The 19,107-nt window shown below is 41.1% G+C and overlaps 1 protein-coding gene across 2 annotated transcripts in view; it reads right to left on the reverse strand.

The window, feature by feature from the left end:
• The window catches only part of thada (THADA armadillo repeat containing), a 98,209-nt gene that overhangs the window by 68,833 nt on the left and 10,269 nt on the right, over positions 1–19,107 (reverse strand). For both annotated transcript variants that reach the window (XM_035172763.2, XM_035172762.2), the window contains 7 exons: positions 18,904–19,050; positions 18,160–18,320; positions 10,364–10,473; positions 5,404–5,536; positions 2,633–2,755; positions 1,975–2,097; positions 779–870 (listed from right to left, as the gene is read on the reverse strand). In XM_035172763.2, the coding sequence (XP_035028654.2) occupies positions 779–870; positions 1,975–2,097; positions 2,633–2,755; positions 5,404–5,536; positions 10,364–10,473; positions 18,160–18,320; positions 18,904–19,050 (889 nt within the window). The remainder of the gene's footprint in view (positions 1–778; positions 871–1,974; positions 2,098–2,632; positions 2,756–5,403; positions 5,537–10,363; positions 10,474–18,159; positions 18,321–18,903; positions 19,051–19,107) is intronic.

The following is a 19,107-nucleotide window of genomic DNA, read 5'->3' on the forward strand; positions in this document are numbered from 1 at the left end:
AGGCTCTCATAACCTGTAACAATTTCCAATGAGCTTTTTGTTTGTAATTATATGTTTGTTGACAAACAACAGATGAATGGAGAATGTTATATTGTACCTTTACAATTACATCCCCCAGGTATGAAACAGGTTCAGTACAGCACGACTAAGAAGTGTCCTATAGCTGAATAACGGATATGATTCCCTATGTATTTTGCAATGAGGAACTGCCCTTGCCTCCAGTGTAATTTCCCAATTTCTGGTCCAGCAGCAGTGGAGACCTGAAATCCACCAGCAGAGGGTTTGAGTGGAGGGACACTCGTTTTAAGCAGTGTGCTGTTACAACAGCGCCCCTCAGTGCTGTGAAACAGCAACTGTTCAGCTCCTTTACCTTGGTGTTGAATATTTGAAGGTTTGCTACCAAAATGTTTGCTTTCTTGGAAATAAGCTGAATTGTAGTTGATGTATTGTGAAATGTAAATATGTATAAGTAGATTTCTTACATTGTATCTTACACAGTCTTGATTAGAGGCTGGAAAAATGTAGTTCTTAAAATATGTGGGGAAAATTATAGTTGGATAGTTATAGTCAAGCACATGACTTGCATTTTTATAAAACAGCTGATCCAAGGGAAACTGAAGTAGGATTAAGGGGAATAACTTCCTGCACCAGTTATTTTAGTGTTTGAAGCTTATTTGCACACACATGACTGATAACCACTGATTTGTGCATCCCTCATTCAAATAGAAGCATTTCATTCTACTCGGATGCACATGACAGAGAGGGAGAAGAAGCAGACCTGTTCTTTTTCGAGTGCTCGTCCTTCCCTTTCTTCACTCCAAAGATCCTTGTGATCAGAGTGCTGAAGAGGAGAGTGGAGGAGTTCCTCACCTGGGACAGGGGGGAAAAAAACAATAAACGACAGAGAAGGAAAACAGAGAGAGAAAATCGATATACGTCTGTTTGTCAAAACATAAAAGATGAAACATCAGCATCACAGAGAGAGGGAATTGGAGAGTCAGCACCATGTCGTTTTGAAGCAATTCCCTGCCTCAGACCTACGATCAGTTAATTAGCTGCACTGAGCTAAACTAATGAAATCCAGACAAGAGCCCTGCAGTAAGTAACAGTGGGATGAAGGCCATAATCACAGAGGTGTTGATTCAACTTTACGGTCACCCGGCAGGATACAATTTGTGATGCTGCTGAATTATACCGTGTTGCTTTATACAGAGACGTGACATCATAAAGTGGAAAGAATATCACAAACACCTGGGAGGTGTTGGAGGGAAACAAATTTAAACCTGCTCCAACAGGTTAGCATCAGCAAAGATGTTAATGATGGATACAGGGCTGCACAGTGTGATATATAAGACATACATGACTTAAACAAACAAACTGTGAGCAGTGAAACAAATTCACCACTGTAGCCGTGTGCTACAGTTTTGTGTGTGTGTTTGAAACAAAGACACTTTTGTGTGCTTGCTTGTGTGTGAGTTGAACTGATGACGTATTGCTGTTCTACGGGAAATGGTCTGTATTTATACAGCGCGTTTCTAGTCTTGATGACCATTCAAAGTGCTTTACAGTACCGTTTGCCTTTTTTTGTAGTAGTAGTAGTAGTAGTAGTAGTAGTAGTAGAAGAAAGGGACATGGTGAAAACCATGTCCCTTTCTAAATAGAGTTCATACGTCAAACACCAAATCCCGCAATTCCTACCGAACAATCCCCCTTTATTATCAGCGCGTCGAGCTAGCTCAGACAGAGACATTACAACTTGGTTAATGAACTTTAATGAAGGAAAATCAAGCAGTATTTCCATGTTATGAATCAAACCCCCAACACCTGTGATTGTTTTCAGAGATGGTAACATGTTTACTTGTGGTACAACTTTGTGGCCTGTGCAGCAAAACTATCAACCTCTGTAGAACCAATGCTGTGTGCAAAAGAGAGATAGAATATAAAGGTAGAAAAAAAACGTAAGTTGAAACTCACTGCCCAGACAGGAGAGGTGAAGCCCAGCACAGCGGCCTGCATCCCATCTGAGACGAAGGGGATGATGTTTTCCCCCAGACGAGTGTCCCTGTACAGAGCTCTGAGGATGTTCAGAGCATGGACCTGTTGTGGGGTAAACACAGTCAAACTGAACAAACTCAGCAGAATCACTTTAAGAAGACATCACATAAATTACATTGAAAAGATCACATACAAAAACCGATGTGTCCACACGATCCACAGAAAAACTGTACATCAGTATTTGATAAACTAGAAAGATTTTATAAAAAGATAACTGGTCACCTGCTGAACTTTGAAAACAGATTTATCAGCAACAACCAAAATACAGATACATTTGGCTGCTGCCCCTATTTTAATTCCTAAAGCTGGACTTTCACCTCTGTGATTTCCACCCCCACCATTATCATAGATATGATGTAGTAATCAGCTGCGACAACTAAAAATTTTTTATTTAATTTTTAACGTAAGATGCTTGGTAGCAGAAAAGTGAAATAGACTGTGCAAAAACATTAGGATGAAGAGCAAAGACAGAATATATATAATAGCATCCATTACACCAGTATTATAAATGATGATGCTGCTTCTTGGTGTGTTTGGTATGTCTCTTGCACGGAGGCACTGGATGGACGATAACTACCTGAGGAACAGAGGAGCTTTCGTTGTTCCTGTCCACAGACGGCATGGCCAGGCTGATCAGTTCTTTCATGGTCATCTTCAGCAGACTGCAACTGGACAACTTGGGCTCAGAGGAGAGCAGAGCCTGCAGCAGAGGACAAAAGGAAACATAAACAATGAAACTCTATTGAGTTAATTGAATTAAAGTATAAAAAAAAGAAATAGAACTACTGCCCTGCAGGAGTATACCTCCACCAACCAAACAAGATGCAGTTCATATCACATCTGTTCAGACTTATATGATATATGCAGTAAAGACATTTCAACATGATCGCACAAAAGATCTACACAATCAACAGAGTTTCACTGTGGGAACCCAAGACTAGTGCAACCCATCCAGGTTCTGACCAAATGTGAAATAAGGTCACATTGGTCACATTCAACACCATAACTGAGGAACTGAAGGGAGATTAACGGCGAGAAAAGTGTTTTTGCAGAACATGATGATATCACAGTGCGTTAATGAGAGTGAATGGTTGTTTGTCTAGGATAATGATGTCACAATGATGTTGACCTTTGACCTGTTGTATATAAAATGTCATCCCTTCATCATTTTATTTTTTTTAAGACATTTGAGTTCAATCTTATTTTAAATACTGTATTGATTCTTGAGTTATGACAAGAAATGTGTTTCATGCGATCACTGTGTCCTTTGAACACCAAACTTTAACCAGTGCGTCCTCGTGTCTGTGTGAATGTTTATGCAAAATCCAAGTGACAAACCAAACACATAATGTATGACTATGGCATTAAAAACAATCAAGACTCTGATATGCATGTTCTTCTTCCAAATGTGTGTAGTGTACATATTGGAGATGCAACTGAATATGTATATTGTTGTAATTTACCACTTTTTGAACTTGTTAGTATTTTTGTGTTTTCTTTCTTCCTGTAACAGGAAAAATAACTTTATAAAAGGTGTTTTTTAAGCAACAAATATGACTATTTTATCAAAGCTAATATGCAAAAAGGTTTTCTAAGCTATGCTGGATATATTTTTATATCTGACATTTGATGAAAAAAAATCATCAATAAGTTTGTGCAACTATTGTATTCGTGTCTATTCTAATAAAACACTGAGCTGCTGAAAATAAATTTAGTTTAAAATGATATTCAGTGGGTGAGTATTTAATTATCACTTCTTATTTCTTGCCCCTAAACTTGCAGCAGCAAAACCTCTAATCTGAATTAATTAAGTGCACTATATAAAATCATATCCTGTAACATGAAGCCACAGCCATTACATAAGTCTTTCTACAGCAATGGCTTGAGTGAATGACATCATTTGTATGCGCCAGAAGTGGGATCTGGGAATGTGGGAGCAAGGAGGTCACAGCACTTGGCTGCTGTGTGAGAAAGGAGTTATCTTAGTGTGGGAGCTGATGGGAGCCAGCTGTGTGTCTGGCCAGAGTTATGCTTCAGAGTTAGGCCTGGGAGGGATGGAGAGATGGAGGGTAGAGGTAGGGAGGAAAGCAGGAGGCACAATCTGGCTCCTATAAACTTTTGGGGGGGGAGTAGGGATGAAGGAAGGTAAGAGGAAGAGGAGGGCGAGTCGGGTTCCTGTGAAGTCTGTCCCGGGTTGATCCAGAGCAGCGTGAGGCGAGCGCGGCAGCCAGCCTCTGTCTCTCTGTGTGCAGGAATGCAACACAAACCTCTGCCAAGGTGTGGACTTCTGCTTCGCCCCAGACTTCCTCTGCTTTGTCGGGCTGTTCCTCTTTCCCCTCCATCTTATCTGCTCTGTCTCGCCGTCTCTCTTCATCCTCATCTTCAGTCATCCAGCCTGGTTTTCTATCAATACTTTGTTCTGTCTTGCCACTCCTCCGCTTTTCTCTCTCTGTACTTTATCTTAGCTCTCTACATTTGAGGTTCCATATGTGCCAGTTTCCAAAAGTCTAAATTTGGACTTTTGAAACCTTGAATTTAATTCAATTTCATTATAAACGAAAATAAAGATTGAAATCTAGTTCAAAGATTTCAATCCTCTTTTAGGCAGCACATGCTGGTCACACAAATGCATGAAAACAGAAGAACATCAGTCAGATCAGCGGTGCAGCCGTGCGTCTCGTACCCATTACCACAACAAAGAGCAGCCTCACTCTAAAATAACTACCGTGATAACACACAAACTCTGTCGTGTCTAGTTTTAATATCAGTAATCAGAGGAAGTGAGGGAGGCGAGCTGTGGCTGAATAACAGACTGAGTCAGTCAAGTGTTAAGGTGGGTTTAGTGAGAGATTACAACACATATGTAAGGTGTGTGGGACTGGTGACTAATAAGAGGGGTCACTGAAAGGACAGTTTGTGTGTGTGTGTGTGTGTGTGTGTGTGTGTGTGTGTGTGTGTGTGTGTGTGTGTGTGTGTGTGTGTGTGTGTGTGTGTGATAAGTGTTTAGTGTCAGTGAGTGAAATAGATGGATTAAGAAACGCTGTGCTCCAGAGGCATGCCAAGAACTGCCGAGTATGCAACTTTAAGAAGTAAACAGGAACACGTTTACTCATGTTTTTATCGTTTTTACGAACTTATGTCATGAGTATGTGTTTTGCAAAAAGGTAGAAACTAAACCAGAGGAATGTGCTGTTTACTGACAAAGGTCAGAAACTTGTGCGTTCTTAAGTGTCAGAATCGAAACAATAACCTCTTTCCAACACTTGAAATCAACAGTGAGTCGCAAATCAAGCCGGAAACTTGACTAGCACCCTTCTGATACTCCTTGGAAATCGTGCCCACACACACCTGGATGTAGAAGGGTATTCCGGCGCTGCGTCGCGTGGCACACAGCTTGGATGTCGAATCGCTGGATTTGACCTCCTCCAGAACCTCAGACAGCCAGTGGGCCGGAAGCTGCTGCAGGCCCCGACTTCCACTCCTGACAGACACACAGACACACACACAGACACAGACACACAGACACACACACACAGAAAAACATTGGTAATAAATAACAGAAGTCTTATTTCTTTGATCAAAGACTCACACAAAGAGGCATTCAAGTTTAATGATGAATGAATGAATGACTATGTTATCTAAATTATATTTTTAATTATTTAAGCCATTAGCTAAAATAATTCATTCAGTGCAGTTGTTCACCTTTTAGTAGTTAAAATGTTCAGAGGAGCTGTCAGCGGTTTATCCTCATTAGTTGTATCTGAATGCATATTTTCAGGATGGAGAGTCTGACTGCACACTATTGCGGGACTTCAATCTTTTACAATAAATCCAATATGTTTCTCTCAACACAAAACCACACCAAACCAGGATCACATCACTGCAAATAATTTTTAATATTTCCTTAAATCTACTTTGACAACCAGATGGATTTCAAAGTAGGTTTCCATAAGAAAATGAAAATAAAAATGATAAAATGTGTCACATGTGTCAGTTGAAAAAGTGTCAGAATAATCATGAACCACAACATAATGTGTGATTGATTATCTTTTAAATCCTCTGAACTAGTGATTCCAAAGATAGCGTCTGTGGGCGTCCAGCAAAATGGAAAATCGGCAATAAACTCGTCCAATGTAATTTCCATCAAGACGCATCCAAAAACCTGAAATGTGTCAGGCTGTATTTCTTTAAAAATAAAAGTTTGAATGTTAATCAGCAGTGTTAGGAGTGGGTTGACGTTACAAAGGAAGGTGCTGCTCTAAACTTTCAGACACATGAACTGTGCTGCGGGGCACCTGGTGCCCTGAGGGGTTTAAAACAAACCCAGATAATGTGATCTGCAGCAGGTCTGGCAAACACACACCAGCAAGTAACCAGTAAGTTTAACAAGAGCCAGAGACACACAGGCGATGAGTTCAAACGATTCAATGTGGAGGACAGAGCAAGGGTGCAGCTCTGCTCCACACACTCCAGCGTGCTCTGTTGCAAGTATTTGATTCACTGAGAACACGCACATCACAAACACATGTGGTGATACATCTACTGTAGATCTGTGTTATACAGCAGAATATAATTAAGAGGAGGGACGATCCAGAGGGAAGCTCAGCAGTTTCCAATTGATATGTGGAAAGATTAAGGAGCTTATCAACTACTTACGAATATATATGTATATACATTTTTATTTTTTTAAATATAAGTATATTAGAACCATAGACTGTATATAAAGATGTACAACATAACAGCAAAAGTAAAGCCAATCTATCTCGTATAGGTTATAAAACCCAACTCCTCCATGTTAATTGATGGGACATGGAGCAACTAAAACGGTCAAATACAATTTTTAATTTTAGGCATTCTTATCACAGCGAGTGTTCTTTTTTCCAGTCAATTTGGGTTTAAACAGTTATTTGAGGCCATAGAAACGAAGTGAAATGATTGACAGCAGAGACTGGCTCGCAATTGGTCAAACGCGTGTTGGCAGGACCTCGTTGGAGCGGCTCTGCACCGCGATCATTACTGTGCAGACTCTGACTGCAAACGACATCATCAGTGCAAGATATCAGCTTTCAAATTTGGGATCTGGTTCACGTTATCCATCTTTATAAACAGTCTACGATTAAAACTAGGCAGCAGGCAAGCACCGAATTAGTGAGCTAAAGTAATTTAGAAATACTGAAAAAGTAGTTCACACCAACCTTAACATTAACATATTGTAATATACCTAACGGTTAAAAAGATCCAGCCAAAAAACAGCTTCTATCAACATATTTAGAACACGTCAGGTGATGTGCGTGAAAAGGTGCTTGAGTTCATGTGTCATGGCTGTGGGGGTGCATGTGAACCATTGGAGTAAACAACTTCAGTTATAAAAGGCAAACGTCGAACCAGAAAACATAGTCATCGAGAGGAAAAAAAGAAGAGAAAGTAAAGAAGGATATAAAGAGTAAAAAAGGAAAACGGGGCAGAAACAAGCGAGATAAAGAGACACAGTGAGAGAGCGCAAACACAGTGGAACACACCAGCGCCAGATCCCAAGGCAGAGCATCAAAAGGCCGTGGTTAGGCACCCCGCAATCAACACCCCATAACCCAGCGCACGGCCTGCATACCATCCACACACTGCTCTCCCCCTTTTGAAAACACACACTCACACGCCTGGAGCAGAACACACACACACTTCAAGTACGCCTACACACAACCACCAGAATGTCGCCCTCATTACACAACACATTGAAAGACTGGTTTCTGCACAAGAACAAAACAAGTGAGTTTTCTTTTAACTGCTCTGCCCTGGGTGGTTCAAAGTCAATACTGCTGCAACGGTTTTGTGGTTCGTCACCTGCCGCAGGGCTAAAGACATCTTCCACATGCCGCCATTGAGGAAAACAGAGAGGTACAAGAAAGTGAGGAATTCTTTCATGTCGTTCTGAATTAAACAATTGTTTTTTTTTCTTCTTCCCCTCAGGGGGATAATAGTGGGATTATTTCCTGTAATAGCAGGGGTGATGGGGATTGTGGAGTTGAGTATGAGACTCCAGCCAAGTTTAGTGTTGCTCCTAGAAAAACATCCCTACAGAGGCCCCATCAGTCTAATAATGTTCAACGTGCGATTTAAGTGCATTAGTAGCTTTGAATTATAAAGCTGGGATCAGAATTGGAGAAATCCTCAGTGGGGTCTTAACCGTATTTGGCCCTGATTTGTTATACAAGTAAGTTTCAGTTATTTAAGTCATGCTAACGACTAAAAACAACTTTCCTTTTTATGCCCAATAATTTAGTAAGTGCAGAACTTCAACTTTTATTTCTTTATATGTTCTATACACACCAGAGTTTACAGCTACAATATTGAATGTAATCATTAGCTGTATTAGTATGCACATTTTCAAACTCTTACTGCACACTGTTGCATGACTTTAAAACTAGTTGGAACATGTTGAACCAGAGATATTAAAAAAAAGCAGCAGCAGTTAAAAGGAATAGGTCAACATTTTGGAAACACCAACTTGTTTTCTTCCCAAGGATTTGAATTAATATATACCCCACAGGGCTTACTAGGTAATTTTAGTAATTTTTCAGAGCCAGGATAGAAGTCTACCTGTTTCTAATCTTTGTGCTGTGCTAAACTAAGTGGCTGTTGGCTGTAGCTTAACAGCGTACACATGTGATATTAATATCCTATTTGTATGCTGTATTATTGTTTGAGTGTGTATTTTTATTTGTTTTATGAATGTGTTGTTAGAGGGAGGCAAAGGGAGAGCACACCAAAAAAATAAGCCCATCAACATTCTCAGTGACAAATTCTACAGATACAGACATTGCAACTCCTGTGAAAGGTGTACTGTTGATGGTGTGATGTCAAAGTGATTATCAACAGATCATTTTCACTGACTATTTTGCTTTGCTCGGCTAATTGTACTTAAAATATCACTAAAAGTTTTAAATATGATTACAATATTAAAAATGATAAAGAATGACATTTGAATGGGATTGTAGAGAAAGATTGACAACTCTAGTCTCTAGTAGAAAGCAAATACGCATATTAGTTTAGTAGTGTGTAGTGTGTGGCCTCATAAAACTGCAAAGTGCTGAACTATCTCTTGGTGAACAACAACTCAGTGCAGTTATCACAGTGCAGTTGGCAGGTTTGTTACCATCGTCACTACCAACGGGAACAAATAAGTATTGAGCAAATGAATAACTTGTTTGTCAAGAAATAGTACCCAACTAACAACTTTATAATTTTCCGTTACTGAATGCGTGCACGTCAAACAAACAAGATATTAAATGCTGATTTTAAGTTGTTGGGAGGTGGATTTACTGATAGAGACAGGCAAACAGTTTTCTTCTGCCTCTGGTGGTTCTGCTAAGCTAGGCTAACCATAGACAGACTCCAGCTCTGTGCCAAACAAAGACCGAGTGGAATCAATGTTCTTATCTTGTTTTTGGAAAGAAAGACAATTAAAAAATTTTCCCCAAACTGTTCCATAGATTAAATAAGACATTTTCAGACAACTTGGGGATAAAGTCCAGAATATTGGGTCCGGACTTTACCAGCAGTTTGCCTTTCACACGTGCACAACACAGCGGGAGGATTTCTGCAAAGACAAGTTCACAACAGCAACAAATCCTCCACATTATTCAGGCAAGAGGTGGAGCAGCCGGGTGCAGCAGAGGCACGGGATATTATTGACAACACAGAGACACCGGTGTTTGCTCTTATCACCACAATCATCTCTAGTCATCTTCGTCTGTGTCTTCTACGCGTAAGACACCGCTTTTTCTTGGGGACATATTTGGTTCTATTTAGTTTTTTTCATTTTTTCTGGCACAGCGTCATCAACCCCCCCACTCCCTGGCTGTGATCTCCTGCTGTGTTCTCACATTGGATTCTCCCGACTTTCTGCAGACTTTATACAAGGGGGCCAGGCAGAGAAAGTCCAGAGGCTCTCAGTCGGACATGTGCGTTCATACATGTACCTCCTCAAGAGAAAGTGTGGAGAATCTCTGGAGTTCAGTGCATGTCAGAAAGCAGCTCTAATATGTCAACTTTTCACTCTGTTCGTTGCACTGAGTTTACACAGGGTGTCTATTATCAGCAGCTCAATGTTTGTCATACCTTTGTATCTCTGACAACCAGGAGGCACCACATGATGAATGGCTCCACTTCTCTTGATGTAATTCAAGTATATTAGTGATACTGAGAGAACGTGCCTCCTCACTAATTACAAGGCACAGCCATTGCCATGCCCACAGCCATTCAGCAGTATTACCTTTCAGCCCCTTCGCCCTGAATGTGAAAACACACACACCTGCACAGCATGTCGGTGAGGCGCACAAAGCCCACGTAGGCCAGTTCGAAGGCGCCACGGTGACGGGACTGCAGGAGCTGCTGACGGAAGTACAGGCCGACCCCCTCCACCTGTAACAGAGACGCAGAGAGAGGATCAGCAACTCAACTCAAACAGGGGCAGTAGTCTGTGTGTGTGTGTGTGTGTGTGTGTGTGTGTGTGTGTGTGTGTGTGTGTGTGTGTGTGTGTGTGTGTGTGTGTGTGTGTGTGTGTGTGTGTGTGTGTGTGTGTGTGAAGGAAGCAGTCATCAGTACATCAGGTATTTAGGGAACAATGAGGTAGCAGGGTGAACCGTTTTCTCAGTTGAAAGACATTGATTGTTATAGAACTGCATAATTAAGGAAGTACACATACTTTATGTGCACTTAAAGGAAGGGTTGGTAAGTTGTTTTCACACTTGTCATCTTATATGTGAAAATCTGCTTCACGTCCCGATAGCCATCAATAAATTAAGTCTGGGAAAAAAAGGCAGTGTCTATGACCCTCGCAGGACTGTAATAAACACAACCAATAATTTAATTCGGACCAAATTAAATGATTCGCTGGCGTATCTGTTCCTCAATAACCGACCTGTGTGGCTGGGTGCACACTCGTCCTCTCCCTGAGCATAACTGGCCTCTTCACAAGCCAAATACACACACACACACACACACACCGCTGAAGCATAGACGATAGCCAGAAGTTAGCTAGTAAGCCATGACTTTTGGCTTCTAGCAGATGTCAGATGTTTTGGCAACGTAGCTTTGACGTGAGGGCCGATGGGAGGAAGTGGGATGTAGTGTAGCCTGCTGTTGCTTCCTGGATTACCAGCCCTAACTCTAACACATACAAAGCAAAGAATCTACAAAGTTCTTCAATAGTATATTTGGAGCTTTATGTGGTATTAAATACAACTGATAACATCAGTTCATCAAATTTGTACTAAATCTGTAATATAATCAGTACATCGTAAAAAAGGCGATGTCTTCAAATGACTCGATCAAGTCAGTCCAAAAACCCAAAGTGGGGTAGATAACTGATGACATGGTGATTAGATCCATTTCAACCAGTGGCTACATCAAGTAATCCAACCATCCCCACTAATTGCCATATTTGCTATAAACAAAGCTGGCAAACAATACTCCACTAAACCAAGCAAAGGAAACCGATAGAAGACGCTGCCCCATTCAACCAATCAACCTCATGGGTGTGTATTACGATGTCGTTTTGGAGTAAGAAAAGATGACTCTTCATTCAGGGTTTAACTGACAAATTCTAAAATTACTGGACACTTATGTTAACTGTGGCTTGTCTTTCCACTAAACAAGTACCTGCATGACATGATAAATATAATCTAGTGGCTGAATACAAGACACTGAAGGTCTCCCTACAGATTATTATCTACCTCTGCCAATGAGGTGATGTTTTCATCGGTGTTTGTTTGTGGGTTTTCCTTTGTCAATTGCTAGAAAAGTCCTTAAGACAGAAGAGTTCAGACTAAAAAGCAGTGTGGCGAATAAAAGACGGTCATACACTGATGAGCTGCATTACCTAATCCCACTTTAACCTTTTCTCTACTTGGCAAGTGACGTGAAGCTGTAACACAGGCTACCCTCTTGTTTTAGAGACACTTACATTTTCAGCCAGTGAGCACAGAGCATGTCAAGCGTGAGAGCGGCATGTCAGTAGCGTGACAAGTGTGTTCAAATAAGGATGCTGAGAGATCCACATAATGGCCACTGTCAGTAAAACCATCCAGTTAGTAACAGTGTTAGCGACATTATTCTAACTATACACACACACACACACAGACACACACAAACACACACTGAGTGCTGTTTCTGTAGCAGTGTGTAAACTGGTGAGTGTGTTGCAGGTGAGGCGGCAGGGCGAGGCGGACGCAGAGCTCCAGTGCCCTGTCATTAAGGCTGTGGTATCACCCCCACCACAGAGACAGCCATGCCCCGACTTAGTCAGGGGTGGCATGGAGGGCACAGGGAGGGGTGGCACAAGCCTGATGCAAAAAACCCCGGTGTGAAAAGGGAAGAAAAAAATCCCAACGGCCCCTTGGGGGATGTGGGGTTAGACACAACATCTAAACTAACACAGACAGAGACCCGCAGATGAACTAGGAGTAGACCAGTCTCTGCAACCAGCCCTGATGTCACTGAATGAGGGAACAGCGATGCATGAAGTTTATATGAGGAAAACAGCTGCAGAATGTGAGTATTTGAATATGAAATATATGCATAAATTGGAAAAACTACAAGGAATATGAATACAACATAAATGTAGGGCTTAAGCAGCCCATTTTTTGGCCACATGACTGGTCAGTAAACTCGACTGACCCTACAGACCCAAAGTGGACTAACTTAAACACCAAAGTATGGACTGAGTAAACCGCAGCCGTACCAAGCCCGATGACTTATCACATTGGTGGCCGGAGTGGACTCCCAGGACAGGCCTGACCTCACCGGGGTAAAAATGGCAGCGACAGTCACTGTTAGATGGCCCGTGGCTCCCGGGGCCCAGACCGCTGCGGTGCTGAGCTGGGCCGAGCCGGGCAGCGGCTTTGCCTATTTAAAGCCTCCCTCCCTGTTCAAAAGGGCCGAGCAAGCTTCCTCCGAGGAGCCGGGGAGGGTGGCGCGGGGGGGCACTTTATTTAGACGTCAACTTCCTGTTTGCAAACGTGCCCGTTTCCCAGAAAAAACTTCCATGTGCGGAGAGAGAAGTTTCCCAAGTTTAATTACATGTATGGCTCTGGACCTTGACAGTGACCTAAATAGCCAACTTCTCCGCCGACGGGACAGAGTTAGAAAGCACTCTGATAATGTTTATTGTTGTTGTTGTTGTTGTTACTGCAATCTACAGGGAGAAAATATGAAGTTTGCTTTATAATGTTACAGCTAACAGAAAACCATGAATACTATAATTAATAGTTTCTTCTGCTCTACTGCAGTGCTGATGGAATTAATTTGGTATCGGATAAAAATATTGGCATGTGTAACATCCTACAATTAAATCTCTTTTCTCTCAGTCCTTCTGGTTTCCTTTCTTTCCTACACTTTTCTCAACAAACCGCAATATCTCAATGATATTGAATTGGAAAGTCATAGAAGCAGCTTTTTGGTCTCTAAGTCCACGTATGAAAAAATGTCCTATTTGTTACTGCTTAAATGATGTCATCTTTAACCAGTCTGTGTATTGTCGTAAGAGAGAGTCTGGATGAAGTTGAATGAATTGATGCTTTGCGCAGATCTGTAATAAAGAAAGATTTTACTTATTTGAAAAAAAAAAATTGTGGCAGTGACTACAAACAAATCCATGTACGAAAACTGAGAAGCGTAAAAATACATTTGATTCATTGTGAAACTGTAGCAGGTCAATGGATGTCACAGGAATACGCGGCCCTTCATATGTGGACACATTTATGTTCACACAGTGAAAGGAATGTGGCCACATGCGTCCCAGACCACCTCTGAATGTGGTTTGAGTGATCAGATCTCATGACGCATTGAGGATGTTTGGGTGCGTTCCCACATGTACTTAGCACTGACCATTTGTGATCGGATCACTCGGGGTAAAAGGTCCAATTCAGGCACTCAAATAAAAGTGTAAAAAAAAATACAGTGCAATAGAAAACAAATACAGAGTAATGTCAAACAAAGTATTCACATTGTGTTAATAGCTGTGTGTGGATGAGGACGTGTTTCCCTCCCGAATGTTCTCTCCTCTGTGTAACCACAGCTCCAATAGAAGGTGCCAAATAAACATCAGGCTTGTCAGACTCCAGATGATCAACTACTTCGGTGGTCTGTCACACGTTTACGGTCCCGTCAAGATGCAAAAGTGCTACTTCTTCCTTTTTTCATCTAATCCAATAGAATCAGCCAGTGTCACAGTCCTGTTCAAACCAAATGCATCGACTTAGCTAAAAACCTCTACAAGTGATGATTGACAGAAAATAAAGACAGGAAAGAAATCAATCAAACTATTAATGACCATTTGTAACCACTGCTGTTGCCATGGTGCCACCCAATAAAACATCTGCTGTGTTTCCAGGCCAACAAGCACATAACAGAGGATGCTGTGTGTGGACCACAGGAGGTGTTGAGCACATCTTGAAAGGAGATGTTCTGGTCACTCACTCTGTCTCTCTCTCTCACACACACACACAATTGCCTATGTATGTCATTACTTTGGTACAGCAAAATTACTTTGTCCACATAGACTTAGCCAGACCTAACTTTCCAAATACTATTGGAATCATCCCACTGACTGTTAATGCTAACACAAACACTATTCTCACACACACACACACCATGGAATTGATGACAAGCAAATGAAAAAAGAGATGCAGTAAAGACTGAGGACAGAAGTTCAGATTTTCCTCCTGTCTCCGTGGTCCTGAGCATGAGTTTGTTAAATCATCAGTTATGTAATGAGGCTCGTCGCCATAGTTACCACAGTGGACAAAAAAGGTATGCATGATGTCACCATCAAATATGTGGTAGTGGTGACACACCATTATCACATCCATTTCAGCAATGCCCAGTAAAAACTACTCTGGCTGTTTTACGTATAACTTATATTCTACCTGTTATATCAGTTTTAGAGGAAATATTAAATAACTGCAGGACAGATTTAATAGATCAGTGAAATTAACAACTGACTTGGTTTTCTGATTTCTATGCAGGTCTTACATTTGATTTTGAACCCATTTTCAAACACTGATTACCAGGTAAGCAGATTCACAGTAGTTAAGCCATTGAAGACTTTTCAGCATCTGAATAGTTTGGGCTCTGAAATATCTTTCACCATTATTGGGTTGGTAAAGGTTTAGCTTGTGATTTTAGAAAATACACTTATTCTCTTTCTTTTTCATAGTTAGATACCATTCTCTTGTTTGTATGAACCTACCATACGGAGCTTAGATCAAAAACTGGAAAAGGTAATAAAATCCACGTATGAGCACCTCTAAGGTCAGTAATTAGCAAGCTACCCTAGCTAATCTTACTGACTTTATATTCACTAGAAAGACATAGGGGTGCAATCTTTCTCTACATTATTCACCTTCTTAAATGTTGACAAAAAAATATAAAAATACAGATTTGACAAGTACAATTAATACACAAATTTCACAAAATGTCCACGTTTAAAATCACAAATATGCAATAGTATCATTGAGCATGTAGACTCAGAGACAGGAGAACAGATTCAGACTGACACAGCCGACACTATGATGATAAACAACAGTGCTGCTCACGGGCACTTTGGCAAGGATCCCAATAATGGATCACAGTCCATGCAGTTTTTACCAAATGTCAACTGAGAATTACTCAAGAGGTAAAATAGAACTAAATGTGAATCCAGTTGGTAGAGAAACCACGCGTCTTAACCTGCAGCTCAGTGACTGACTGAGGAATAAATATATTTATGTTACTCCAGTTGTTGCAATCTACACAAACACAGAAAAAAACACACATTCAGCACATAGAGCAGCGTGATACTTCCTACTTTCTCTCTCCGGAGTGTAAATAAATGGTCAACAGACAAACACAAACACGCACACACACCCTTTACCCCCTACACGGACAAACACAGCCTATGTCTGGTACCCTTGTTATTATGGACGTTCACATGCTGAACCACTCAGACAACTATTCCTGCATGAGTTTGTGTATCTGTGTGTGTGTGTGTGTTGTTTGCAGTGTTTTCCTGCTGGTGGTGGAAGTGATTTGGAAAGAATGCAGTGGAAAGGGAGGGGCGTTGCGGCCGTTAAACCAGCAGGGTCGAGCCTCAAATGAAAGCGCGGCGCTAACGAGGGCGGATGCTAATTGAAGAGCCTCCCAGCGTGGTGTCACAAACACACACACAAGCACTCACATCCTCTCTCACTACAGAACACATACAGTAAAATAAATGTTTACTGTATTTGGAATGGTGCACTGGGTTTGTAGCACGTGTCCGAGTGTGTGTGTGTGTGAGGGTACAGATGCAAACAGCTGCTGCAAGTGACAACAGCAGTGTCCACATTGGGGTTCGGCAGCAGTGTGTATTTTTACATCATCTGATCGTCACTGTGTGAGATCGCCAATCCCTGATGCGACTAAGATGGGGGGCTGGCGTGTGTTCTAGGCAGCACACCACCACAGCTCAGCTGTTGTAGCTTGGTTAACCTCGTTGGCCTTCCCATTCCCAAAAGACTTCAAAGCTATAAGAATACCGACAGATGAATAGCGGCAGCAGATGTCTGAGGATCCCACCGTCAGATGTACATGTGAGTGTCATAGAAAAAAGACACCATGAAGGGAGCACAGCGGCTATTTTATATGTCAATTCTAATTGTACCCTATTACCAATGGTTCACCGCAACATTTTTATACAATTAATTTTGACATGTAGGAATGCATCAGTTTGACTTTTTCTCTTGATGTCAAATAACCATTTCCTCTACCAGTGCTCATTTCCCTCCACATCAGAAATCTGGAGACCACACTGGGAATCATTTTAACGTAAGGTAACATGAAGCCATGGATCAGTGTGGCACTAAAAACTGCGTCAGTGTCTGTGGCGAAGGAATGAAGGCAACTCTGAATTTTATAATGACAGTGATATTTAATATGGGTCAATCACATCTCGCAAAAACATGATCTACTTAATAAAGTCCAGTGGATTGGAGCAAACCTAGTGACACAGGTCAGTAATGTTTTGGGATTCAATTCGATCTTTAAATATCTAATATTTCAATAAGTCAATTTTAATCCAAAAGCACTATTTGTTCCCCAACGGCTTTTTATAAAGGGAAAATGGTTGATAAGGCAAAATAAACAGAGCAATCAATGTATTGGTCTGACTCAATACTTTCCAACCTCTAAGTTGAGGATGTGTAAATCACATTGTGGCACTTACATGATTAATTAGGATTAAATCAGTACTTGTTGGACTGACACATTCATTGTGGATTGAGTTTTTAAGTAACACTATGAAACTTTTTATCATCAAAATAGCAGCTTCAAATAGGTTTGATGGTTCACTGACTTGGAATAGTGAGATTGGTGCTACTTTTATCCTCACCCGGAACACCATTTCTTTCTCTAACTTTGGTGAGTGGGTATGATCTCCAGTGAGAAGTGAGGAACTGATTGTCTAAATCAGACCCAGCAAGTTCATAAGCAATGTTGATCTGTGGATCAGTTAGAAAGAGTAGGAAGTCAAAAACCAGCGTTTATATCCAAGGAAACTTAAAAACATGAAGAATTGTCAACAGAGTTTGGTGTATTTGTTACAGCAGCAGCTCTACTGGTTCAGGAAGCCGGGGATCATGGGTAATCCAATGTTCAGTTGTGTTTCAGTTCACTGAGTGGGACTACGTAGACCTCAACACATTGATAGACTTTGTTTATTCTCTACATGAAAACTTCTTAATCACTCGGACATGAAGCCCAACAGAATTAATCACCACGTGTGGCTGCAGAGGGCGCTGTTGTTCAGTAAAAGTTACATAGTGTTGCTCTAACTGGCCTCATAACAGCCATTATATAAATTACTGATGCATATTTAGGATCAAGTAACACTGTATTTTGTTTTTTTATTTGACAAAATGTAATCATATCCATGATATTTAAAATAAACAATTGTGTCTTAAAGGTCAAGGGGCTAGAATTAAACCTAGTCAGACCCACTTTGAATCCACAAACTGACTTGTAAATTCAACCGGTTTGTTTCACAGAGTCAGTTTGCTGAGGTGAGGTGTCTTTTATTCTTCTGGTTCTCACCTGTTCCTCTGTGATGAGCCCTGGACGTGTTTGCACCTCATCATTGGTGTAGAGCAGAGGCAGGCTCTGACACAGCTGGCCGAGCAGCATGGCCACTTCCTTCATGCTCCGCCAGCAACATACCAGCACCATCTGGGCTGTCACCCTGTAGCCTTCACCACCTGAAGCCAACACATACACCCACAGTGACACAAATGAACAGAAAAAAATGACACGGGAGAAGTTTGATCACTTATTGTTTCATTACCTAAATGATGTAATGTACAATGTTACAACTTTGTTTGCAATGGAAACCATAAGAAGTCCATAATGTGCCTGCTTTTGTTGTTTATGTTGGGTCACGTAAGTTACATACACTTAGCCAACACACACCAAACAATTTTATTTTCCTCATCACGGTTAAATTACAGTAATTTTGGTAATCATTAAATAGTTTCCGAGGAGCGACAGACTAAGCATCATGTACAGTAAATATACAGTATAACACAATAAAGGCCAAACACTGCCCCCATCAGGACATCAGTGGTGGTTTCACTAACTGAATCTGTAGCTCAGAGGAAACAGTGGAAAAGGTAAGTGGAGAGACTTTAACTAAAGAGACATTTTAGGCTTATCTTAAAGCTGGTGAACCTGACTTATTATTAAACAATCACAGTTAATTCACAACTTCAATCAAGTAAAGGTCTAAAGAAAAGCTACATTCCTGTGAGATTACATTAGTAAGTCTAATTCTCTATAACTCACCAGTGTTCAGTGATGGTGTGTGTGTAGTCTGACTGTGTGTGTGATCGTCTCCATGGTGTGCGTCCAACTCTCTGGCAGTGTTGAAGAAGTCATTGGTGTCCCTGGGCTGGATCTCCTGCAGGATCCTCTGCAGACCTGCTGACGTCTCTGTCCAAACACACACACACAAATATTTCTTATTCACGATATTATATCCATTGCGAC

This window comes from Hippoglossus stenolepis, chromosome 12 (genome assembly GCF_022539355.2).
Source record: "Hippoglossus stenolepis isolate QCI-W04-F060 chromosome 12, HSTE1.2, whole genome shotgun sequence".
NCBI lineage: Eukaryota > Metazoa > Chordata > Actinopteri > Pleuronectiformes > Pleuronectidae > Hippoglossus > Hippoglossus stenolepis.